Here is a 27,356-nt window from a genome sequence, read left to right as displayed (position 1 = left end):
ATCACTTCTGCCATGGTTGGGATGAGTCAGCCAGGCTCTTTGTTTTCCTAGGGATGCCTGGCTCAGCCTGCGACTGGGCTCACAATAGTGTTGTTTAACCTGGTTCCACAGAAAGGAAGCAATGCTGAGTTATCCTCTGTGCCAGGGTTAAGTCTTCCCTGGCACCTCCACGTCCACATTTGAAAACAACAAGAGGTGTGACGAGGCAAAACTCTGTGGGACCTTGCATGGAACGTCCTGTAGGGAGTAAGAATCGCCCAGTGGCACACAGTGGACAGAGCAGGCTTACCACGGGCTCACAGCTCCTCCAGCCAACTCAGCACAGTGCTATCACCAACATTCCAATGGCACAGCAAGAACAGTGGGGGCTCTTTGCAGTTTTTGAGGGCACTCTGTTTTTACACCATCATCAGGACAAAAACATGGCAAAGTAAGTCAAGAAGCACGTGAAACCAAGCATAGGTGAACACAGGCCATTATTCTGTTCCTTACAACACTGCAATGGGTGATTTGAAAGAAGATGGTTAATTGGTGATGCTCCACTCTGAAGAGGATGAGTCTTGGTGCTGAGGGGAGCTCCACCGCTCTGGTAGCTTCTAGCAAGGGCCTAAACATCTCCATAACAAGCAGAAGTGCGGCTGGTGGGTTTCTTGAAGAAAAACATTGTTAATCATTTTCAGTGATGGCCTCTCACCTCTCCATGAGTTCAGTTCAACGGCCACAGCTTTCTCACCAGGCCCAAGACTGCACAGAGACAAACCAGCAGCAAGCCAACCTCTCAGACATGCATGGATGGGGATGGTCTTCCTAGGGTCAGCCATGCGTGGGGAGCAGAAGCTGCATGCCAAAGTCACTGCCTGCCAGAGCAAGGACCTTGATGGAACCAGTGAGGAACCTGCTGCAGGTCTGACAATGCTCCCACCAAGCCTACTTGTACCACTTGGGAATCTGCAGGTAAAGTGCAGCCTTCCCCCACCCATCCTTACCTCAGGGGATGTCCACAACTGTTCCTCCTAGCTCTGCCTCTCCTTAGGAAGGTGACAATTCATTACTGCTAGTGGCATTTACTGGACCTCAGTCCTTCAGAGGAGATTGGCCCTTTGTGTGGTACAAGGAGCAGGGCAGGGAGAGGAGCACCATGGTGGAGGGGGACATGGAGGGCAGATTTGAGACTGACAGCCTCCTTGCCAACTGCTCAGCTGTGTTCCCAGGTTGCTGCTTTTAACAGCAAGGCACTCAGGAGCTGCAGGGACTGCACAGCTGGCAAAGGCTCTTGGCACAGCGTGGTCTTTCTGCTGAAGGAGCCCACCATGACACCCCTGTGCCACCCCGTGCAACAGTGGGAGGGCAGCAGGTCAGAACCCGTCCCATGCCATGTTCAGGACATGTCCTCTGTTTCAGGATGCTCCAGAAAGGATGAATCCTGTTGTTTTCTCAAAAACTAAGAGCCTCTTCATCCTCCTCACTGAAACTGCTAAAAGTTAATTGCTCATTGGTTATTTGTTATTTAAGCCCTTACAGGACATAAGAGTCCCCAAGCGCTGCACCCCAGCCAAAGGCTACAAGCTGTCCTGGAACATCTCAGTGCCACTGTCCTACAGTGGGCAAAGAACTGCAACTGCTGCACATGGGAGTACTCAGGATGGGCATGCAACTATTGAGCATGGACAGACTGCAGCAGCACTGCAGTTATCCACACAGTCCCATCTGTTACCTGCTTGGGACCCCTGCTCATAAAGAGACACAAAGCTGGGCCACAGTTATTCCTGGTGGGACTCCATTGACATGGGAGGTGGTACCAGACAGTCATCTTTTCCCTGTTCTTTCATCCAGAAGACTCTGGAAGGCAGTGCAGGAGGCTGCAAAACACTGCTCTCTACTTCACATTCCCACACTGGAGTTTCTCTTTGCAGGAAGAAACATTTTAAACATTGCAAACAGAAATGATAAAGACAGTGCGACTGGAGAAGAACAGCAGTCAGTTCACTGCAGGCAGCCTCTCAAAAGAAAATACCTCTGGGCCAAATTCAAACCTGGTGTAAACAGAAGTCAATCTTCCAGCAACAGGGGGATTAGCCCCCAGTCGCACTAGCTTTGACTTTGCTGCTTGATGTTTATATCACTAGAGACCAAAGAATATACTTGCCAGACAAGAATAGGAATCATTAAGTCTGTGGTCCAAAGTGAGGCGCTGAACCATCTCAAAGAGTGAAGCGTGGTCAAAGTTACAGGGATTGGAAGAGATAAATTCATCCATGCCATGCTTTTGAGCTCTATCTGCATCTGTTCATTTATACATATAGAGAAAGACACCATTTAGAGAGATATAAGACATTTTAGTTGACAAATATAACAGAAAAAAATATACAGTATGAAGCATGAAAGCCAAGTATCTCCTCTTCCCTCCATTGCCATTAAGTTTTCTCTTTGCAGGCTATACAGTACACTTCACTCCCATTGTCAACTTGCATCAGTTATGGACTATATTATTGTATCTAGGCAAAAGATTTTAGAATTAACATCTTGTCAACTGCTCATTATAGTGCATTTATTCTGTACTTAAAACCAGAACACAAACGTATGAATTCACTCTGCATCTTACAATAGGCTATGAGTTAACAGAATTTTGGCTCACATGAGTAAATTAGCTCCTATTTAGATACTTGTGGTTAATTGTAATAGATTCTGCCATTCTAATGAAGTTACAGCTTTTTCCCTCTACATTTACTAGGTTTTCTAGGTATCACACCAGTTACGTTGTTCTTTCTCCAAATGCCAATGTTTGTCTTCCCCACGGCAATTTTTTTTTCCTAACAGCAACTTTAAATGCTACCTCACTGAAATAAAAAGATGCTCTTTTAAGCATTGCTAAGAAGTTAAATTGATATGTAGTTTGTTGTCACAGAGGCAGTAACCCGACAGAGCGTCGGAGCTGCCAGTCATCCCGATGGAGAGACTGAATTTCCTCTGCCTAGATTACAAGCTGCCATTTTTGGGTGAATTAACAGCCTCAACGTATTCACACTTCTCTGCTTTGGGTGACGTTTATGGGCACTAACTCCTAGGGGCTAATTAATTAATCTCAACATGGTTAACTAAACTACACCGAATTCAGCAGTTGAAATGAAGCCTCCAAGCCAGCCTGGGTGCGGCCAGCCAGGACCCCGCTGGGAGCAGGTTTTGTTCTAGCAGCCACTGGGGAATTAAAGGACACCTTTCACTTGGTTTTGTCTGTGCTCAGCTTCCTACTATATGGGTTCTTGCCAAATCCTCGACAAAGAAAATAGGATTTAAATCCTTCCCCTGTTTATAGCCTCCTAGGGGAACTGGGTGGCCTTGAAACAATGTGGCTGAAAGGACACAAAAATGCAGTTTTCCGCAGCAGGAGTATATGGTAACTGTATTTGTTTTAAAACAAAATCCCTCTTTACCAGAAAAAAAAAACCCAAAAATCCTTAATTAAAAAGAAAAAAAAAAGTTTTAAATGACAGTGAGAATGTTCTTTGATATATGTTTTTCTATTCAATATTTAGCCATGAAGGATGGTATGTCTTTCCAAATACCTCATTTGTGTCAGTGCTCTCACATAGTAATGATCATTGGTAGCAATCTTTACATTTTCTGTATAGTCTGTCGTTATCTATATACAAACTGTATAAATAACATCACTCACTGGAAAGAAATCAGACAAATTGAAACATGTAACATTTCAATTAGCTGCTAGCAATACTTAATTCAGCTGTAGCTGGCAATTTTCCTCACTACAACCACACTGAATAAACACTGATGTTTTTCCTACAGAGGATTAATTTTTGAGGGTCTGCTCCCCTGTATGTGCTGGGGCCCTGCTGACTCCTAACCCAGCCTCTCTCCCAGGACCCAAACCCCTCCCTCTCCCTGCTGTGCATTCAGCACCAGGGCAGAAGCAGCTGCTGATGGTGCTGAGTGAGGTGGCAGCACAAGGGCTGGCTCAGGGGATGGGAACAACCTCCCTGGGGAGCACATCACCTCCATGGCACCTCTGCAGCCTCCCTGGCCATGGGATGTGAAGCCCACCCAGCCCTGTGGCCTGCAGCACAGACTGGCTCCTGTCTGTTTTGACAGCTTTCTGCCCCATTGTCTCTGTCCCTTTGGGCCAAGATGGATTTGATTGCATTCGTTCCCAAAGAGTTCGGCTGTGCTGTTTTCATTCCATCCCCGGTGCCCGGAAAATGTTTTAGCAGCTATTATCAGACTATTTTTAATGGCTTGCTGCTCTGCCCGGCTCCTCGGAGTTGACTGCAAGCTGACAAATTGGCTGGAGGCCTTCATTTGCCAGTTTTGCTCAGAGATTTTATTACTTTTCAATTAGGAGCCCCGATACACTGTCAATCCTCCTGCTCAGCCAACGAGGCTCTGAGAGCCGAGTAAATCAGCTGGAAATTGGAAGAGTCCTCTAGCCCTTTAGCTGGTGAACCTTTTTGAGCATATGTGCTAGAAAGCATGTTTGAAATGAGTATTTTTTATTCCAGACTAATAAGCTTTTTTCCATTTTACATTCTCTGAGCAAGGTGGGCACAGAGTAGACCTTCTGCTGGTGGGAACCGACTGAAGTGCCGCTGGCTTCCACAGAGCTGAGGGTCTGGCTGGGCTTTTTACAATCACCCTGCCCAAGGCAGGGGCACAGACACTTCCCTGACAAGCGTGAGAACAGACACAGTGATTAAATGTCCTTCACAACTGGCCATAATCAGGGGCAATTTTACTTTCATTAAACACTTTGAAGCCACATCTTCCGTTGGGTGCCTGCTCGAAAGCTCATTTGCCCCAAATCTCTCCTCATCAGAACAACCACATGAAGAGAGAGACATCAGACATGGCACTGTGTGAGCTCAAGTGACCAGAAAAGCATTATGCACATGACTTCTGCTCAGTCAGTGATTTAAAATGTGGATTTCTGCCATGGGAAGGAGGATGAGCAGCTGCAGCTCTCCCTGCACAGCCCAGCGCCTCAGCTCTTGCATGGCCAAACCATTTTGCACCAGCAGAGATGCAGGGCTGGGTGGGTGCACATCACCCACCCAGGGGACACAGCTGTCACAATGGGAACTGGAGATGTCTGTGGAGAATGGGAATACAAATGTGTATTTCTTTTAATTGGAGTATCAGCTCTGGGCCAGATGCTTAATTGGGCCAAAATTCTTAAAAATAAGGAGCAGGTTAAAGAAGTCAATCCTATACTAAACTCATCTTCCCTTAATTATTCTAAATAAACATCCCATACACTTTGCAATTATTTTTGCATTTGATTTTTCCAATGGGCTCACTTTTAAAAATGAAATTCATTAATCAAATTATACCAAAAACATTAAACTTCGTAGGCAACACAAAAAAGAAAATAACAGCTCTAAATATATTATTACTCTGCTTCAGACAAATATCTGCAATTTACAATAATGCCAACATCTGAAATAAATTTTATGTTTAATCCACCTTCTTTCAAAATGGCCTATACAGTTTGAATGTGACTTTAAAGTACAAAACAAGAATTGCTAATGTTCACACCCAAACTGTACAGCCAATTTTAAAGTACTTTAAATTAATTGTTTCAGTCAAATACAGCTGCTTTTTTGACCCTGCTCTGTTACTCTAGCTAAAAAGGAAGGAGAAACCAAAGAAAGAAAGTTATATGATGCTCCAGTAATTTGCAATCCCTTCCCAAGGTGCCGTGCCAAGCTTGCTGGTGTTTCTTTGTTCGGGGCCCCAGCTGAAATGCTGATGCAGGCCCACAAAAGTTATCTTACATATTTAGACAAGCTGCACACAACTGCAGCTGAAAGGTGTTCGATGGTGGTCTCAGGAGGGAGGCTGCCAGTGGAGGGACATGGCCAGCACAGGCTCCACAAACCTTTCTTCTGCAAAACTGCAGACTCTGGCCTTTTATAGAACATTTGGTCCCCTGCATTACTGCCTTTTTAAAATACTGCTGGGTTTATTTTGTCCATTTTTATCCAGTTTGCATTTTGTGCTGACTCCATTAACTGGACCCCTGTCATACACACCCTCCCTACATGTGTTTGAAATCAGAATCTTAAAAATCTGCCAGTGTCAGGAACACAAAGATTTCACAGTAACAAGAATCAAGGAAACCAAAGGACTGTCCCACTCTTTGGTTCTCTGAGGGCTGTATTTCTCTTAATCTATCTGTTATTTAAAAAGGAAGAGACAAACCAGTCAAATCTCTCATTCTTTTTTTTTTTTTTCTTAAATGTATTTCCCTGCTCTCTGCATTTCTTTTGCTCCAGCAATAATTTTGGCAGATTTCGCTTTGAGAGCAGTGAAGTTAATAGCGGGGGACAAGCTCCATAAAAGAATTCTTGTTATAAAAGGCTTTAGGTAGCCATTTTATTGTAAGAATTTCTTACTCCAGTTTGTTTCTTTTCATTAATGAGTGACTTTGTTTTAGTACCAAAGGCAACTGAAATTTACAACACATTTCCCTGTTGCAAGAAAATAAAAATCCACCAAACAAACAAAAACCCAAACAACTGTAAATTAAAAGGTGACTTTGTATCTTACTCATCTGGAAAATGTGTGCTTGTCATATCTGCTTGACATTACAAGAATGAAGATGTGGTTTGGACAGTAACAAACAATGACACTAGTCAACCTCATCAGGAGACATGAAATAAAGGAATGACAATGATTGATGGCAGCTATTCATTTACAGATATTTCTAGAAAAGTCTCTGCTGGCCTGGCTGAGCAAAGTGGGAGAACTTTTCCAGCCTGGCCAGCAATGCACCACGGCAGGTGGCTCATGGAGTGCCCACTGCAACCCACTGCCTGCCCTGAGGGGCAACTCCTGCTCACAGACACGTTTGGACTGTGACTTGTTAAAGAAATACCCAAGGAAGTGCCTGAAAACCCCATTTTTTTTGCCTGTGCGGAGCAAGAGACTTCACTAGCAAATACTGATGTTCTGGAGGGGGAAACACTGAATCCCTGTACCTGGATTAAAGCACCAGGTGGATTGAACTGCTGGCAGTGCTGGATGGTGACTTCCCACATCCCCTCCTCACTGTGGCATTGCTACCTCTGAGAAGTGATGTGTGTGTGCTCAGGGCTCTGCAAACCTGCTCCCCAAACCTCCTCCCCAAACCTGCTCCCCAAACCTCCTCCCCAAACCTGCTCCCCAAATCTGCTCCCCAAACCTCCTCCCCAAACTTTCTCCCCAAACTTTCTCCCCAGACCTGCTCCCCAAACCTGCTCCCTGTGCGGAGCTGTGGCTGCTGCAGGAGCCTCAATTTGCCTCTCAGCTGCAGAGCCAAGGGCTCTTTCTTCTCCCCTTCATATTATTGCATGTTACAAGACAGGTTTAAATATAATGGGCTGTTTATTCCGGTGGCTTATGGCTCTTTCCCTGCTGCAAACAAATTCTTTTCTGCTTCAGTTAGAATTTTAATAAATTGTTATGAATGCTCCTGTAAATCACCAGACACACCAGGCACTGAATTGCAATCTAAGTTGTCTAAGGATTGGCAGTTAGATGAATAAGAATTTGTAGTATGCACTTACATAATTCCTTGTGTGGCAAGTTAAAAACACAGTTTTAGAACAGCTATTTATAATATAAAACATTGTTTCACAGCATCGTTATAACTACTTAAAATATTTTGAATTGGATGGCTGCAGAAACCTGTGAATTTGTATTTCATAAGTTAGAGTTCCAGGCTTCTTAAGAATGTAAAAGAGATTTACAGGCTAGTTTTAAATTCATGCAGGTTATGAGACTGATTTAACATTTTAATTCTGCATTCCTGCAATGAAGCATCTGCAAGTTGACAATACAGAAGACACAGCAGCGTTCTCATGATATCTTTAACTATCTAAAAAAGTAAAGCAATTAAAGCACAAAACTAATAATCTAATAAGATAGCGATGCATTGTAGTGCAAATACATGTAATGTTGCCAAACCCAGGTTCATTCATTCGTTCATTCATTCACTCTTTCTTTCTTTCTTTCAAAGTGGCAAAAATCTGTATTTCATTGAAATTAAACTTTTGTGGGTTTTTTTTTTTGTTGCAGTAAAGTCTGATAAGAATTCTCTTTGGAAATCCAAACATTTAGAAAACAAAATAAAGAAAGAAAAAAGAAAGTGTCTGCTGAGAAGGAATTCTGCCTGCTACCCAGGGGGATATTTGTACACACACGCACATACTCACACATAGGAAAAAAGAAGAAAAAATAAATAAAAGGAGGAGGAAGGAAAAAAGGAGTCTTGTTGATGGCCAAGAGGGATGACATCGCCTGTTCCTTCTCATAATTGCATTCAGATACTCCGGATACATATTTGCCAGCTCTCATGACCCACTGATGCTATTCCCTCCTAAGGAAAGCAGGCACTCGCCAGATATTACAGAATATTTTAACACCAATAAAGGATTTTTACTTACAGCACAGGTCTGGGCTTTTATCTTTTGCAAAGTAGGTATACCAGTGGGAAAAAGTAAAATAGCAATTCCCCTGGTTTATTTTTTGACTAGCACTGCTTTGATTGGTGACTGAGACCCATGCTAAAACAACAATTTATAATAATTTGGGGAAACAGCAGCACCCTGAGAAATGCATTTAAGTCAGGGAAGGCCAGCATCTCCAAATGCAGGGTGACCCAGAGAGCTGCCACTGGCTGCTGAAATCATTCCCTGCCGAGTTAATGGGAGAGGAGCTAATCTAACCTCGATGATTCAGGGCTCTTTTCACAGGGCATGCGTGGAGGGGTTTCTGGGGGCCTCCTCTGGAGTCCTGCACCTTCTCTGGGTCTCTTGGGGTCTCCTGCCCTACCTTTCTATGCTTTGAGGTGTCCATGGTTAGCCCTGCACTCTGGTGCGCTGCACCAAGCTAATCATCGGCACGGAGAGAAAGGATATTGTCAGAGTGCAAAATGATCTGTTTTCAGGCAGGAAGCAGTCAACTAGATGTAATTTCCATGAAACAAAAGAAGGTATTATTTACAGTTTTATTGTGATGTTAATTACTATTTACATCTTGGAATGAAAAATAGAAATGTTAATGATTGGCTTTACTAAGAGGATCACTCGATGCCAATGTGAAAGCCAGGGAGAGAAGGCAATTATGCAAACATCACATGCATCCCAATTTCAGTATGGAAACTTACATTTCAAATCTCAATTCAGGAAAATAACATGGAAAGTTTGTACTACAAAATCTAAACATGAGAAAGATTTAAGAGAAAAAAAAAAGCACATTGCATATGTCAGATAATCTAGTCTGATTATCTGAGCTGTGCTAGCTACAGGGAAGCACTTACCCTTGAGTCCAGCTAGAAGTTAGCAGGGTAAGAAGGAACAAACCAGAATAACATAAAGACTAGCAACAAGGCTCAGGAAAGCAGACAGGAGCCCTAACCTAGCAGCTAAATATTTGGGTTCAAGCAAAGAATGAAAAAGAAACCAAAAGAAAATCAAACCAACCAAAAAGAAAACCACTTATAGCTGAAAATTTCTCAAGCAGCTCGATAAACCTCGCTACTTATTATGGGGGAACAAATCATCACAAATTCTCAAAACATCCAACTCATTGTACACGGTGTGATTAACAGTTATTAAATATAAACAGACATTACAAACTAAATATAACCACAAATGATACGTAAAACAAGTACAGACCAATCTTTCATGTTAAAAAAAAGGGTTTCAAGAAAAAAAAAACGTTGAGCACGTTTGGGAATTTTCTTTGATACATCACTAACACAGAACAAAGATTGGTGCTTTCAGACAAGTGACCACTTTTATGAAGCTTAAATATTGCCAAAAGGTGTAATATGTATTGGCAGCATTATTGACTATAATACTGTGAATGATTTCAACAGTAAACAAGAACAGTTTGGAGTTTTTTCTTTTATAATGCGAACACTGGAGAAAAGCACAGCTTTGTGTAAATGGAGTTTTTCTTTGAAATTGTAGCAAAACAAAAAAAGCAAAACTTTTCACTCTAACAGGTATTGTTCACCCACATAAAAGGAACTGTAAGTCATACAAAAATTAATGAATAGCAGGATCTATTTTTTCAGTACTTAAATTGCAAATAAAATAAACTCCACCCTGGTTCGGAGCTGTCTGTTTACTTCTAAGTCAAGTGCTGCCATCGAACTGCGGATGAGAATTTGAGTGCTGCTCAAACTTTATATTTACTGAGTCAAAAGAGGCGGGAGCCAAATGGAATTTACTATTTCTCCCAAGTTTCCCAAATAGCAAGATATGTGCTTCCCAAGTTTCTGTGCCACAGACAGCTCCATGCCAGGCACGGAGGGCTGGATTTTCTGTGCGTGTGCATGCATGCGCATGAGCCGTCTCGGACTGCTACGACATGGAAGCTGTAACAACAGTTACTCGTCAAATGGCTTAACATTTACTTCTTTGCACATCCTCATTCATCATAGCCTCTAATAAGCACAAAGAAAATAAAAAATATGACAGGTATAGAGATAAACATACAAGAATAAAATGTGTCACAGAAGTCCTTACCTTTCCGCAGGCAAAAAAAAAAAAAAAAAAAGCACAACCCAAACCCCAAACCAAAACACCCAAGCCAAATACAAAACCAATAACAAACCTAGACCCTTTTAAAAATGCAATACTTGGTATGTTCGGATTTCAAGACTGAAGGAGCTGAGATATGTATTTGTGCATTTGGGACTCCCCATATGTGGCATGCATGACTCACTGATGCTTGGGATCAACTGTTGTGCCCTATGACTTTTGCAATGAGCACTGCCATGTATACATGCTGAAATATGAAAAATGAGCAGCCTTTCCTGTTGAGATGAAGGTGTATTATGGCATGTTGCCCTCCTCCTCTTGTAGGATGTGCACAAAGACCTGTCAGAGGGATCTAGATCAAAAGGGGGAGGAGGAAGGAAAACCAAGGACAAAACACAGTAGCCCAGAAGATGCTCAAGTATTAAGCCATCACACTGATGGACTGATGAGCCACCTAGTCTCTCTCTCCCAGGCTTTGGCACAACACATCCAAGAGGCTTTTCGAGCTCTTGCAGCAAAAAGGGGAGACTGATGCTGTGCAACTTACAGAAAAAGACATTGTGGATGGAAAGAGGGTGGTGGTGTTATAAAAAGCAAAATGATCCAGATTTGGAGCTGGTATTGGCATCAGAACAAGTGAGAGAAACTGAGGTCAGATCCTGACTCCCTCAAATGCCCTGGAGGGCCCAGGGGGTGAAATCTTGGCTGTTTTCACCAGAAGCGAGGATGAGGGAGCCCTGCCTCCTGGCAAGTGAGCGAAATGCAAAAACAAGGTCAAGCCTGTGGCATGTCTATAGCTCTGAGCACAGTCAGACTGAGGCTGGAGGACCACAAGCAGCACAAGGCTCTGATGGACATGCTGGGCTATGCAGATGCAGAGTTGACTCCTGGGCCCAGTCACTGACTTCCCTGATCTGTGGCAAGGTTTAGGACAAGCCAGCTGTCCCTTCTCCGCCCCAGGTACCCTAAGCAGAGAGGTTCAGCTCTCCCACAAACACAGGGCTTGGCTGTGCAAGCGAATCATACACCCAAGTGTCCACGGCCCCGGGCAATCCATTTTCCTCCTCAAAATCCTGGCAGATTTTGCTACATCTGCTATGATGTGTCTTAGAAAGCAACATCTCACCTGACCCTTCATATTGGTCAGGTGAACTGAAAACTCTATAAATATCAGGAATTTACCCAGCGGAAAAATTCTCCGAGCTTGATGTGTGCAGGGATGGGAGAAGAGTGGAAGAAAAGGTGTTTCCTCAGTTTGATGTTCTCTGCTCTGATCCTACTCTGCAGGGATCATGCTGGGATGGACAGGAGTGCATCCCAGTGCACCAACACCACAACTTAGAGCAGCCTTCAGCATCACTTGTTAGGAGAGGGAGCCATGGGCAGAATCCCTCTGTTACTCCCCCTTGCTATGCTTTGAAGGCTTTTAGCATGTGAAAAAGCAGCAGTAGAAGGACCTGTGCCTGCTACTTCTGCGAATTCTCTGATTAAACATTCTGGGCAGGGGGACATAAATCCCTGGGAATGCTCTCAGGTCAGCACAACTCAGGCAGGCCTGGAGGCTTATCACAGCCAGAAAATGTCCCACTTGCAAGAGGCCAATTCCCACCTCCCATTTTGGCTTTCTGAGAAGTGTCCTTCCTTGCCAACCCTTGCTGTTTACACCTTGCACTCCCAAAGTCAGTGACTGCAATGAAGAGGATGAGGATCACTGAAATGAAAACACTGACTATAGGTTACCACACTGCATCACACCACGTTTCACTTGCAGCAGCAGCAAGGCAAAGCAGAAGGGAGCCCAAAACACAGAGGCATGTGGAAGACACAAAAAAATTAAAAAGCAGCAAGCAGAGGTTTTCTGCTGTAGTACTGGTCATACAGCTGTATGTCTTGTACTGCTACTTTCTATAAATACTGACATGAAGAAGTTAAACAAATATAAAAGATGGTCAAATGCTATCGATAAGGAAAGCTCAGATTTTCTGAGTTCCTTACAACAATATACTCCATAACTGCTTTACAGAGACTATTTGAAAACGCTGAAATCTATTTTAATCAGAAGAATTCTTTAATATTTACCACTTTTCCTTATTTTACTTATATTTAATGATAATAATTCTTAAATTTTGTTGAAACTACCAAGACATGCTGTATGTTACATAATAAAGGGGCTGCAGATGATTGAGACCTTCAAGAAAAATGAGTGAAGAGGCATTGATGTGGTTTATAATCAAATTGCATTTGCAAGAGAAAAGAAATTGCTCTAAATTTCAGATGAAGCAAAGTGTATGTAACTGCATAGGACATGCAGCATAGCTACAGCTTAAAAGATGATTGCTTTAAATTCACATCTAACTGGCCTGCAAAGCAACCTGTTAAAAATACCATATGTTTTCCTACAGTTGAATATTCAACAGGAGACCTCTTTTTGTGTGTGCATTTCATACTTGCAAGATTTGCACCTGTAGTTTTGAGCACATGATGCATTTGACAGACAGCTAATGGTGCTAATGAATTGCTCTGATCTGGGTGTGCAATTTATTGTGTGGGGGTAAAACACATGTCTGTGAAAGGCAAGGTGGGTCTCAGGCTCTCAGATCCCAGTCTCTCTCCTCCATCAAGTATTGCACTTTAAAATATCCATTGACAAGTTCCCCAAGGAATTTTGTTTCTTGGGTTTGGTTCTGTCAAACACACAGGTTAACTGCTTCTGGATCTACTAATGTAAAAAGAAGCTTTATCATAATGAAAAAACATTTTGTTTTGAAATCAGAAACACAAGTGTGAATATTGATTTACATCAGTGCAGAAAATCTTTCCATCAAAGACTTTGGCTGTCTAGGAGAACTTGTTTACTTACAAAATTGAGAGATTGGAGCATCTATCTGGGGTACATTTCCTCCTTTAGCATTTAGCTTTTGCACTTGGGTAGGTGGCACAGGTTTGTGAGACTGGCCAGTGGCTCTGTACATGGCTTGGACCCACAGGATTCGGTCCTGCTCATCGTCACTCGCAAAAATCACCGTGTCTCCTTCCTTCACAGCGTTGAAGAATGTTCTGCCACCATCCAAACCTGGCAGGAAAGGAAGTGACAATGCAGTTTCACAGACTTTGAGGCCAGCCAGGAGATCTCCCCCTGTTTCCCACCCCACCACTGCTTGGGTGTTTCTTTACCCAGTCCCATGCTGCCCCCAGTTCAGTCCCCTCTCCTGCAACACAGCCCACAGGTCCCCAGGTAACCCAATTACTAAAACATGCCCCAACACACTTGGATTAATTGTTTCTCTCACCTACAGCTCCATCTGTGCAAGTTCCATGTGGGCACCACTGGAGCCCAATTAAAAATGGGGTTTGAGAGGGAGGTTCCCCATTAGTCTGAAAGCATCAGTGCTCACACTGCAGAAAAAGGTCCTTGGGTGATATCCTTATTTCTCTCTTTGCCCTGATTTGGCACTCATCCTCCCATCTCCCTGATATGAGAATTAAGGGAATAAACAACCTACTATATCTTTTCTCATCTCCTCTGGGGACACCATTACCCAGGGCATGGTAAGGATCGCCATGCTTAGCAAGTTGTCCCACTGAAATAAAAGAAAAATGGTGCTTGTCCACTTGAATAAGGGTCTCAGCCACCAACAGGCACCTCCAGGTACCAGGGGCTTTCTGTCCCTGCCCCTTCCATGCACTGACATCCATCCTAGTGAGAATGGGGCAGGCTTTGCCCACAACAAAGACAAGCATAGCTGCTAGCCTTTTATTTAGGGAATATAATCTGAAGGCACAGGTTAGAACCGTTACTTAATTTGAGCATTCAGCTCACAGTAAAATTCCATTGGGATTTAAGTGTCTAATTCACTTAGGCTCCCCAGAAGAGATGAGTCCTTCGCTCCTCTGGTGCAACTCCCAGCTCTGTCCCTTAGATCTGTTTATAGTAAAGCCATGCACTGCTAATGATCAATATAAACACAAACATATTTAGAATAATGCTGATCAGAGTTCAGCAGCAGGCAGGGAGAGGAAGAGAGGGGAGCCCCTTTGGAGTGGTGAGGGAGCTGCCACCCGTACCTGGCTGCGGGTCGGTGTAATCCACAGTGTATCCGTCGAGCTGCAGCAGCTCTTGAGGTTCTGCTTTTTTCTCCCGGTAGCTGCACATAGCAAATGTATATTGACTAACCTGAGGAAAACCACAAACCTAAGATGGCACCGGGTGACCACCACAAGGCAATCCAAAGCGCTTACACGGTGTTTGCAGGGACGGGGGATGGTGGAGTAATTTGAATGCTCATGACCCATCAGATAAAGAGACAGACTCAACTTTTCAAAGCCCTCTCTTAGCACACCCTCCTGCAGCACGCACCTAATTCTCTGCATCAGTACATACAGCGGTTTAATTTCCTCCAAAAGAGGAAGCTCCACGGCTTAAAACCCTCTATCATTCATCCCCAGACAAGTGCAAGAGTGACACCCTGTCACAAACAATGTGAGCTAAATTGCTAGGTGCCAGTCATATTAAAGCAATCTTAAGATGCCACTGATCTCGGCAGTTGTTGTCATCAGTGCTGTAAATGGCAGCTCTCACTCCTCTGAGGTACCATCTGCATGACACGATACATTCAAAGTCAGGCTCTTGACGGAAGGCGGCTCAGCTGCGGGGCTGAGCGGGGCTCGGCATCGCCCGTAGGAGCCCATCAGGCCGCATCAGCCCCGCGCGTTCCCGGCGCGCCGCGATCCGCACGGCCGGCAAGGAGCTCATCCAGCCAGCGGAGGAGAGGATTCTCCGCGCCCCGGGCGAGGAACTCACAGGGAAATTTACTGTCAAATGATTTCAAATGACTTTGTTAAGGTTGTGTCACATCCTGGACGCCTGACGTAATTTTATTCGTCTGGACATTTTCTTGACCTCTGGAAGAAACTTTAAAACTCTGGTGGGTGGCAATGAATTGCGTTTGTCATTTTTTGGAAGCTGGGAGAGATCCTGAAAGATGGGAGCACGGATGGGCTGAGGGGTTTGCAGTCAAATTGCTCGGCTACAAAGACACACGCAACACTTATTTTAGTGGCATCTCTCACTAATAAAATGTAATTGATTGAAGTCGGGGGACCCGTCTATTGGCACAGCATCCCTCAGACACCACTCGGTTTACTGCTGCCCTCTATGGGCTTCTGCTCGCTGCCAGCCTGCTCCAGCAGCCCTGCCTGCACCGAGCCTTCCTCCAGGAACAGCTCCAAAAGCCACCTAAGAATAAACTCTATCATTAACACATTTGTGGGAGTAAGACTAAAAGCGATGCTTTAAGCATCTTGCATCTTCCTTAAAACTACCAGCACTGACGGAAGATTGACAAGTAGCAGACCAATAGCAGGAGCACACCAGTGCATATTCCCTGTTCTGAACTTTGCATGCCTACCATCGTATGGGCAACACAAAAATTAAAAAGATTAACACGAAGGAATCTGAAAATAACCCAGTGCCCCTCAGCACAACATTCAGACTCCTGTGCCGTTCAGGCAGTCCTACTTGCAGTATGTTGCTGCCATCTCCTGGAGAAACCCCGGAATGTGCTTTATTTATGGGAAAATCCTAGAGATCTCGTCTGAGCAGTAAGGATTTGATTTCTCTGTGTTAGACAGCCTGAACTTCAGGGACTGCATGATAAATGCAATTCCTGAAATGAGTCAGTGCTAACCTGTGCTGACATTTATTGAGAACCTTAATATCACTAATGCTTTTTTGCTTTTCCTGTATGGTCTACAGCAACAGGTAATTCATTCAGTAGTTCAGCTGTTGTTCTCTGACCCTGAACATGAGGTCTGAATTTTGGGCTCTTCTTCATATACAAGTAATTCCACTCCTCTTTGAACACAGAAAATATTCTTCTGGCCTATCAATAAGACAATCATAGCAACACAGTGGCAACATAGGGAAAAGGGCATTTCAGAGCTTGTATTTCTCATGTTAAAGGTTATAAATGACAGGTGTAGACAATAGGCTCTGGTGGAGCCATCCTGGGACAGAGGCAAAGCAGACTGATCTCTCCTGTTAGAATGCACAGGATTTCCTTGAAAGAACATTGTTATTAGAAGAGACCTTCAAGAGAAACCTGCAGGTGGGTCTGCAATAGGCAGCAAGCCAGGGCTCATCCAGGTTCACGTCCTACTTCTTCTCTACTCACACAGCTCAGAAGCCCAAGCTCAGGAACTGAGCTTGCTGGCAGGAGCAAGCCAAGGATCAGGCTGGAGAGAGGACAAAGCTAATGATGGCCTCTGGAAGAGGTGCCAACTGTGCCATGCAGAGTGCCTGCACCTAAACAACTCAAGCCACTGACTTCAAGGACTGGCAGACCAGCCTGGGTGCCCTATCCTGCTGCCTGGAGCATTTACTGCTTGGGGTCAGAGAGAAGCTGGTGCCATGGCTACCAGTGTCATGTGGCTCCTTCCATTTACAAGCAGTGGCAAAGCCAAGCCCAAGAAAATGAGATTCTAGAAAGCTCAGTATGTCACAGTTGTGCTTTGCTGCAGAACAACACTGTAGGGTCAAGAGAAGATTGCACTTGCCTTTCACCAGTCCTCCAAAATATTGTGCTTTACAGAGCCTGCTTTCTGTAAAGCTCAGAAGTGGCCAGACAACTGAAACAGTTAATAGCAGAAATTAATCTTACAGCCTGCTGAGTTCACTCTGAACCATAGCTGAGTATGAGAGCGAGCGAGCAGATGGGATGGGCAAGATGAATGGTTTGAGTAATTGGAAAAAACACAGATACAGAGAGGAAACTGAAGGAAGACAGAGGAGAAATCTCTGCCCAGTGAGGGACAAATTCACAAAGCAGCTGGGATTTCATCCAGGGACTCGATGACAGCCAGGAAAGGAGCATCTAAGGAAGCTGAACTCAGAGAAAGTAAAAGAAGGGAACTAATCCAAGGCACCCCTGGTTGGTTCATTACAAAAAAGGGAAAACACTTTGAGAAATAATTTGAGACAAAAGAACATAAGGGGAAAAAAAAGGTGGGGGAAAAGACAAAGAAATTCAGGAAAGGGGAAGCAGACAGCAGGAGACAAATGCCAAAGTTCACTATTCCCAGGCTGCTAAATTAAATCTGACTTTCTTGGCACTTGACCATATTCTGTCACCAGCTATATAATCCAACTGATTAATAAATACAGCAGATATGCATTAACCAGTTCTGACTTTGTCCTGGTTTCTCCACCAGAGACTCCTGCTCTAGCGAGCACTGCTTTCCCCAGGATCCTGCTCAAACCTGTTAATTGTCATGCCTCACACTCCGAGCTCAGTCATTTGCTCCCCCTTTTTTACTGTTGACACAACACCACCCTACTTGGGTTAAATTCTTTAATGGACCTTTTCTAAATTAACAGCATGTATTTTGTCCCAAGGGAGAGAAACCGTGCAAAGATACTGCCAGCTGTAATACAGCTTTCCACTTTGATGGGAGATTCTTGTCCTCTGGTTGCCGCTGTATGTTGCCTCCCAAGCCCTTTCCTGACACAAATGAGCAGAGGAAATCATCTAGGTTTAAAAAAAAATATGAAAACAGCAGTTTTCACATCTCAGCATATCCATTCAGGTCTAAAAAACTGCACAACACAGTTGTCCCAGTTCCTGTCTTCAAGCAGGAGATGTGTGTGCTCTCCTGGGCAGGGCTGTGGTGGGAATTCATCCTGTGTGAGTATGGACCTACTGCAGACAGGTGGAACTAGCTGTGGCATCAACTTAACCAGCAATTTCCAGATATTTTGTATGTATCATCACACTCCAGATTTTATAAGAATCACCATCTATGCCTAATTTTCAGCAAGGGTCTAAGAGAAAACATTATTTAATATGATTATGGGGACCAGGTCATTCACCTTGGCTTGAAGACCATGGTCTAGGAGTGCTGGTGTAACACACTGCAATTCTGCTGAATTATTTTCAATTTTGGGGTGATATTCAGAGTTACTGAACTCTTACTTCATTTCATTTTATCCCAAGTCAGCTGAGTTTTGCTAAAAGCAAGGACTGTCACTATTAGTCTAAATTATACTGAGTTTAGGGAGTCTGTCACTAGAACAATAGATCCAGGCGTAGACACTGCAACTGGTTTTAATCCGCAGAGAGTTGATCTGGTTCCAACAACATTCTGCAAACACCATCAGACACAATCAGCTGAAAACTGCTTCAAGCTACTCAGCAGACATGTCATCCAGGTACCATGGAGTGTTACTTCCCATATGCTGCCAGAGCACTGAAATGGGGTTATGATAAGAGATGAACAGATTCAGTCTGAAATCTCAGTGTAATTAATTCACTTGCCCTTAAAAATCATTGTAAGAAATTTCCTATTGCAAAGCCAGCAAACCCACCATAATCAACCATGGTGTTATTGCCAGTACAGCACATCAGACCTTGCAAAGAATTAATACAAGTTCTGCCAGCTATCAAAAATCCCAGCTTTTGCATGAGGGTCTAATTGGCAAACTGGCTGAAATTTGTGTGCTGTGCTTGAGCAGCTGATACAGCAACTTAGGAAACACAACATCTGAAATGGATGTACATTTTCTTTCCTAACCAGTCACAGAGAACTTTGCCCTAAATAGCTTAATTGCTTTTGCTTACCACTGCCACTGGCATTACTGCTGCCTTTACGAAGCATTTTCCTCGCTTGTGATGCTGCAGACCATTTCCATCCAAGCTCAGGGCCATATTCTGCCATCATTTTCACACTGCATATCTCAGGATTTAAAATTAGGCAAGTAACGAGTCTCTGCCATGTAATTTACATCTAATCAGTATTCTGCTCTTCTGCTGCTCATCTCAAAGGGTGTCTATGAGAAGGGTGGGCAGTGTACAGAGAGGACTGCGATTCATTCGGAAGGGAAAACTAACCCCTCTTAATGCACAGATCAGTGCTGGAGGAGCACACACCCTTGCCCTGCCAGCCATGCCATGCCATTCCTTGAGGGGCTGAGCCAAGTCCACCCAGCAAGGCAGGTGCTGGAGAGTTGAGGCTCAGGTCTAGAAATGACACAAAGGAACTGCTCGCAGCCACTACACCCAAACAAATCACTTCACTCCTGTATAACCCTTGCAGTTACACAGACACAGAAGGTGCGAGGGATTATTCCACCCAAATTACAAGGAAGTTATTGCTCCTTTCCCCTTCTCTCCAGGGCTTAACACAAGCCAAGTAGCAGTGGAAGCGCTCCCAGCAGAGCTGCTTTTTCTCCATACGTGCGCAAAGCCTCCGTTTTTGGCGGCAAGGCTTCACTGACACAAAAGAGACAAACTGCCATCAACACCTTCCTCCTTGGTGCCACCCATGCAGTTTGGCACTTTTGTGCCTTGTTTAAATAGTTATGAAGAGTTTGAGTATTTATTACCACGAATTTCTTAACCACTGGTACCAGAAGACAGAGTGGTACCACCCAATGGCACTGAAGGAATCAAGGCTGTGTCCATCTGAAATGGAGAAAGAGGGAGAGAGCACAGGACCATGAGAGGGAGGTTATTCTGCAAGCAACAGGAGATGCTGTAGCAATAGAAGATGCTACAGGTAAGGGACAGAGACAACGGATCAGAAAGGAAATATTTAGTTACTCCTCCAAACAGCCCTACCCTCCTGGCAGTGTTAGGGACTGACGAGACCACTACATGTCAAATGGACTTCATGCTTTGGGCTCTATCTCTCAACTCTGGTGCAGGCAGCAGGCTGGTGTGGATGAAGCTCCTGAAAGAAGGGCTGCTCCTTGTCCACTCTCTGTAACAAGAGCCAGCTCACCTTCCTGCAGGGGTTATTTTCTGCCTGTGGTTTAGCAGAGTTCAGAGCATCCTGGACATCAACACCTTTACTGCCAATCCCTGTTCGTATCAGCACCCATCCTTTGCATTGCATGAAAAGCAAATGACAAACATACGGACAGCAAAGTATTTTTATTCCATCTTTATTGCCTGCTGACATGTTCAATATGCTCAAACTACATCTGAGGGACTGCATAGAGAGTGTTTCTTGTTTATATTTGATGTACGGCAGAACACTTTACATTGCACCAAATGTTGAGCAAACGGTAACATAACAGAGAAGCTGCAGTGGCAGCTGGAATTTCTGAGGTGGGCTACAGAGACTCTCTGGGGGCAAAAGTCTGCTCATCTTATTCAAATGAATTGCTTTTCTGGCCAAATCCTGCTCTGATATGCCAACTGACGAATACAGACCTAGTAACATGAGAAAACATGGAATAACTCTGAGAGCTTCAATTCCACAGCAAGCCTAAGAATTTATAGCAGCTAAAAACCAGAGAAGCAACTGCAACCACACTGAATGTCCAGAAGGCTCTGAGAGACAAGTCCAAACCTGCAAAACCTTGCACAGAAGAGTATCAATAGAATTACTTATGGGAGAAATGAGGTTGGGAAAAATGACTCTCTGTTTTGGAGCATCCTCTTCCCAGGGAAAAAAAGAACTGAGAACTTGGTCTAATAGGACTGAATTGTCTCTCAGGGAAAAGCAATACCAGTTGCACTACAGGTGATCATGGACAGCCATAGCACTTCTAACTTAATTTCAGAAAATTATAAAGGAAACACACAGAGAAAAGCAATCCTCCAATCTCTGCCAAAGAACAGGGTCAGTATAAAATGTTCCCAAAAGGGAAAGGCAGATAGAGGCGTGCCCTCTGGGTGCTCCACACTTCCTCCCCCCTCTCTGTGGTCATTTTGACCCCACGTGGAGTACAAAATGAGCACTTAAACTGCCTCTGCTGATCATACTTGGTTATGGGACTAGGTACTCAATGAGTCTCTCCAAATAGCCTCCTACTTACATGGGTCCCACACATCCTAGATCTCCTGTACTTCCCAAGGTTGGATTTCCTTATCTCCCCCACAGTTTCATGCAATGGAAGCCAGCCATGATGGCTAAAAGGGGATTGAATACAATTAAGCTTCCTACTGAGACAGCTGAACTTGGAGCAATAACTAACACAAAACAAAGGAACCAGCATACCCCAGGTGATTTAGGACAGGTAAATCAGGTGTCTAAGGTGGAAGAGGGACTGCTTGGACTCCTCCCCTCACCAGCACAGGACAGCACATAAACAAGCATGCTCCAAATGTGGAGTCTGGTGCACCTGGTTTATACCATGTCTGTTCCTACACTTTGCCCCTCTACAGCCGACCTGCCATCTGCTTCATCAGCAGCAGGGTTTTACTTTCTGACCTGATCAGTTTGGATCTCTGGTGTCACAAGAGCTCAGTTGGATCCCATGTTATTTTATCAGAGCATTTCTGTGTTGCTTTCATAGAAAACCCTGAACAAAGGTTTTATTCCTCACACTTGGAGACAACACACCAAGAGAGTCCAGAGAGGAGAGAGATGGACCCAAGAGGACTCTGTGACTTCCTCAGGTTGGTGTGAAGATGGATCACTCACACTGGGGCCACACACTTCTGTGGCCAATGCAGTGGTTTCACCTGTCCTTGGAAGGTGAGGAAGATCTAACACACAAAGCACTGAGCAGAACCTTTCAAGGTTACAGAGGACATCTGCCTGTTTCCTCTTTCCATTCTTAACAGTGGTCAAATGTACAGGTCTAACCACAGGGAGGGCAAAAAGTGAAAACAAGAAAAAAGGGAAAAAGGAAGATACTACAAAACAATGACTTCAAAATGATCACTGAGAGCTGTTAGACAATGAGAAGCAGTAATAAATGTGAAGGCAAGATAGATGTCAAGAATGATTTGATGTTGATTCTGACATAGCCAGTGATAAAACTTCTGTAGATTCAAATGGGCTCCAAATTTAACCTGGAGGTTCAAAAGAGAGCCCAAGAACCTCCAACCAAGACAGACTGAGCTTCCTCCTCACCTCATTAATTCCTTACTAAAATTGATTCTCCATTTTATCAAGCATTCAAGTGCATCTGGAAACTCAAGGCTAGAAGTCCGCAACTGGGATATCCTTGAGAACACCCATACATTTAGAAAAGAATCCATGATTTACAGCCACCCTGCACAGAACCACAGCTCAGCATCAATCACATGGCACTGAAAATGGCCAGAGGACAGACTCAAGTACTTCATGTTGTGATTTAAGATCACTTCTAGTTACATCTGTTACCTGGACCAGGACAAAGAATCGTTTCTTCCATCTCTTCCAAACATTTTTACCAATGGCCCATAAATACCTAGGAGAAAAGAATAGGTGAATTCAGCACACAAGTGTTAATTTGTTCTCTTGCTTTTCAGTATATTCTGTTTACACTTAGAAACTGAAGTTAATGCACAAGAAGGAGCAATTACAAGACTCTCAAGCTCAGCAGCACTCATGAATGGGTTTATTTCTAGCCTGAACAGATTACCTGCAAAGAAAGTGACATAAAAATCTTACAGACCCTTAATGCTACACAGTATTAATTCTCTCTTTCCTTTTGTCTTTCACAACTTGCTCAGAATTTGAAGCTCTTTAGTGCCAGTGAATAGCTACAACATGGTTGGATGGGTGAAGAATGCATTTGCAACAGAAGAATTAAGGGAGAAAATCCCAAATCTGCTTTAGCCTTCATAAAACCATTTTGCTGAGGGGAGCTGTCAAACAGAGGGACATTTCCTACATCAAACCCAGCACACAGGATCTCAATACCCACTGCACTGACTAAACCAGGGCACTTCACTGAGCAGCTCTAAGATGAAATCCGAGAAATTGCTTGGCTACAGATAATTCAAGCAAACTGAATAATCTCTGAGGAGGAGTGAATTTACTCTTTTCTACAAAGGAAGAATTAACTTTAAAAATTAATGTCAAAATAAGCATTTAATCTCTGTGATGAATTGGCCACTGTGACACTATAACACAAACACTGGCAAAACTAGTGGCAGCACCAGGCTAATAATAAACATAAGGATATTATTCAGCATTAATATGTTTTATGTATCATTATAATTACTTTAGTTCTGGCTCAATAAATACAAAAAAGATTTCATTTTTGGTTATGCAAGGGGTTCCTTATGCCAGAAGGGATCTAGCATACACTCGGTGAATGTTTAAATCACAAAACTCCAACTCATGCTGATGTGGGCTTTGAGTCCTTGGCTAGTCCAAGAAGAAGGTAATAAATATCCTTTTGGCTATTGTTGCTCACATCAACAGAAAGATAATCTCAGTTCTGGTAGCAAGAGGTATAAACCTCAGAGTTTTATAGGTAGATCAAATGTTAGTAGAAAAAACCCCAGAAAACAGCCCTACTATCAGCTGAGATCAGGGAAACAAACAGGACAGGGGACCTGTCCTCTCTGGCTTTGGTGCCTGTGATTGTGGTGAAAAAATTAAACTTCACACAAGACAACTGGCTCTGATCTCATAAGCAGAGAAAGCAGGAGGAGGAGGAATTAGAAAAAATGAGTTATCTAAATTACCTAATAATGGATGGAATTTAACAAAATGCCATGAAAATAAAAGTGAACAAAGTCACTTCTATAGCACCAAAACCAGACTGGAGAGCTATTTCCAACATCAAGCTTCCTGGATAGTTTCAATTTTTTGTCACATCCTCAGCTCTGAAGAGCAGTCAGAGCCTTGCCAATGGCCTTAGCTAGATCTTCCCAAGGATGATCTAATCTGTAATTATATGAAGGCAGAAGTGGTCAGGGATCCCTCTGGCCCCAGATCTTCTGAAACTCCCTCCTGTGTCCCTTTTAACCTTCCCAATTATTAGTCCTACTCAAGACAATTGTGGAATTTATTTAATTGTGGTGTGTATCTCAGTAAAAATAATGCTGCTCACACTGGGGTTCATTTCAAGTGGAAAGTGCACTGTGATTTTGGTTTTGAGAAATCAATACAGGGAGACACAGAATAACTTTAAAAAATTATATTATTCTCAGTAAGAGAGTTGGACAGTTCATCTATCATTTCTCATAGGAAAAAACATAATTTCCTGTGAGGAAAACTGTTTAAAATTTAAAATGTTTGGCTCATATGCATTAAAAAAGACTATGCTAAGAATATGGAAAGTTCACTATAAATGACTGAAATAATGCCATTTTTATATTTATCTTTCTGCTTCACCTCCTGTGAACTTGAGAAAGAGACTTTCTCTTTGAGAACCTTAAAAAGCAAAATTTCCTAATGCACATTCAAAACAAAATGACTTTAGGGTGAGACAAATGTTTACCCAGAGTGCTTCATGTTTTGAGGCTTATCCATTCGCACAGCAAGCTTGATCTTCAGGTCTTGATCAGGGCAGTTTTTGGAAACAGTCATTTTGTGCCACTCTGACTGCTTTGGGCTATTAGGAGTAGGGTGGAGAACAACCTGTAAGAATTAAAACAAATAATGTTGAAGGGAAAAATTATTCATAAAATTGGGTTTAATGGGGAACGTTAATAATGTGGAACAAAAATACATCAGATGACCTAGTTTTGTCCTAGAAGTCAGTCTGGATATGCCTATTCACATCAATGAGGATTGCTTTCTATTGCTTTTTTAAAGTACAGCTTGTTATTTTGAGATTTGGTCATATATTCTTTGGGTTCTCAGTCAGCTCATGGGGCTGTGCAGGCAGAACTCCATGATCAGCTCCTGTCATTTCAGGAGGGTACATCTGACTGAGCTATGACAGCAGATAAAATCTGCATCCCATGTCATCACATGAGTGGTTGCAGGACTCTGCTTCCATTTCATGCAGCAGGAAATGCTGGGAGGATCATCTTCTGGTATTTCCATGTTTTCTCTGAGGTGGCCTAATCCCCTTCCTCCTACACCTGCTCCCTTTCTGATGCTTTCACTCTTAGAGGTGACTTTGCCTGGTACAAATTAATTCAAGTTTCCACTGTGCTGTAGTGAGATGAATCTTCTTTAAATTCATTAATCTTTATGCAAGCAAATTGTTTCACAATTCTTACAAATGGCAGCATTCACCCTCATTAACTGGTGTGCTGCCATCACTCATTTCTTGCTCATGCTTAGTCTATGCTCCTGCCAAACTCCAGCCCAGACTATAATCTTGTATTCCTCTGCTCTTCAACTTTGCTGCTGATTCAACAATCTAGGGGCTGTTTTCCACCAAAATATCATTGATGCTATTATCCTCTCATGAATTACTGTACAACTTATTTTATTGCCTCCTCTAAAGCCTGAGGTAAACATCAGTAAATTCTCAACTTTACCCTTATCCATTAATGTTATTTATCTCTTCTTTTATTGAATTGCTTTCTCTGTCAGGAATCTGAAGCTGCTATTAGTCACACAGATAACTGAGCAACACCAGTCTGTGCTGCATCACTCTTGGAAGAAAACACATTCAAGCAAATCCTGAAGATGAGAAACGAGTTTTCCTTGAGGCAGGGGGTGTTAGAACCATGACAGACCCAAGCTCTGAGCAGCATCCAAGGAACCCCAGTGCCAGGCAGGACATGCAAGAACATCCACCTGTTCTAAGCTGCATCTCTTAGTGAGGGAGCAGCCATTCTGTGTGCTTGGGATGCTCTCTGCTTTGATTTCTAACTCTTTTATCAACAAAAGACAAAAACTTTTCTCAGTGGTGCTGCAATTCACAGCTCTTCCCCTCCTTGCCCTCAGTAGATGAAGCACTGGCATGGCTGAAACCCATGGGAGCCTTGCCACTGGCTTCAATAGGGTCAGGATGTATTCCCAGGCCTTCAGCTGCCCATTCAGCAGTGCAGGGCTTGGGAGCATTTTCCAATTCTCCCCTGGATAAAAGTGGTGAGCTGAGGAGTGGCGGCCGCTTGCCAGCTCAACACTGGCAATAGAAAGTGGGCTTTGTACCCGCCTGGCAGAGCACAAAGCCACTGCTCAAAGGGTGGCTGAGCAGGGGTGTTTTGTGTATAAAACCTGCTTTCCTCTTCTCTCCATGCAGGCAGGTTCCTGCCCACTCCAACAGCTACACCAGGGGCTTAACACACTCCCGGTTTCATTATAATTTAAAGAAGAGATCTTGATGCAGCCTGAGCAGACACGCGTCATCCTTCGGCCGCTCCGGGTACACCGAGCGTCCCTTTGAAGTTTGGCCGACTGAAAGCACTGGTGGCCACAGGCCAGGGGAATCACTGCCAGCTCCCCACACTTGCCACTGCTGGCCTGTGTCCTTCAGCCTGCAGAAACTCAGGGCTGAGGGATGGTTTCCTGCTGGACTGGGAATTAAAGCACATTGGTAGGGCTGGCTCATCAGCCTTTCAGGGCAACAGGGGTTGCTTTGGGTGCTGACATCTTTCTCAGAACAACATGCACAGCTAATTGCTTCCCAAGACCAGCAAAGTCAGCAGTGCTCATGGCTGCCAGTGGAAACAAGGCTCACAAAGCAAGAGGGGCTGCACTGAGTGTAACCACTCAGGGGAAAATCCCTGAATGGCAGTGCGGCTGGCTGGGTGAAAAGCTCTGCTCAGCATGCCACAGTGGATAAAGGCAGGGTGCCAGGCTGTTTGAAGTAGGAGGTTTTGAAAATAATCCTGAAAATATTATGATGCTGTGCAGCAAAACAATTGTAGGTTTTCAGCTGTAGTACTGCAGCCTAGAGGGGTCATCCTCTTTGTCAAAAAAGGAGGACAGGGAGAAAGGAAGGATCAAGGTGTGGATGAGAAAGTCTGAAGGGACTGTGACTGCCTTTGAAGAGAAGGTTGAGAGGGCAAAAGAGGGGGTAGCTTTGCTTTTCTCTCTCTCAAGTGCAAGAACAAAGGATACTTCATGAACATGAAAACACAAATAATTAAAATGAACATGAATTACATGAGACAAAATTACACACAGCATTCTCCACAATAAAGCTATAAATTTAAATCAGCAGCTCACTAGGTCCTGAGAGAA

General features: G+C 43.6%; 1 protein-coding gene across 15 annotated transcripts in view; it reads right to left on the bottom strand.

The window, feature by feature from the left end:
• The window catches only part of CADPS (calcium dependent secretion activator), a 203,412-nt gene that overhangs the window by 83,738 nt on the left and 92,318 nt on the right, over positions 1–27,356 (bottom strand). For all 15 annotated transcript variants that reach the window (XM_059480072.1, XM_059480074.1, XM_059480081.1 and 12 more), the window contains exons 8-12: positions 24,709–24,848; positions 22,656–22,722; positions 14,607–14,715; positions 13,402–13,614; positions 2,147–2,283 (exon numbers count right to left, since the gene is read on the bottom strand). In XM_059480072.1, the coding sequence (XP_059336055.1) occupies positions 2,147–2,283; positions 13,402–13,614; positions 14,607–14,715; positions 22,656–22,722; positions 24,709–24,848 (666 nt within the window). The remainder of the gene's footprint in view (positions 1–2,146; positions 2,284–13,401; positions 13,615–14,606; positions 14,716–22,655; positions 22,723–24,708; positions 24,849–27,356) is intronic.

This window comes from Ammospiza nelsoni, chromosome 11 (genome assembly GCF_027579445.1).
Source record: "Ammospiza nelsoni isolate bAmmNel1 chromosome 11, bAmmNel1.pri, whole genome shotgun sequence".
NCBI lineage: Eukaryota > Metazoa > Chordata > Aves > Passeriformes > Passerellidae > Ammospiza > Ammospiza nelsoni.
Note: the sequence above shows the minus strand (reverse complement) of the source record. Positions and strands in the feature narration are given on the sequence as shown.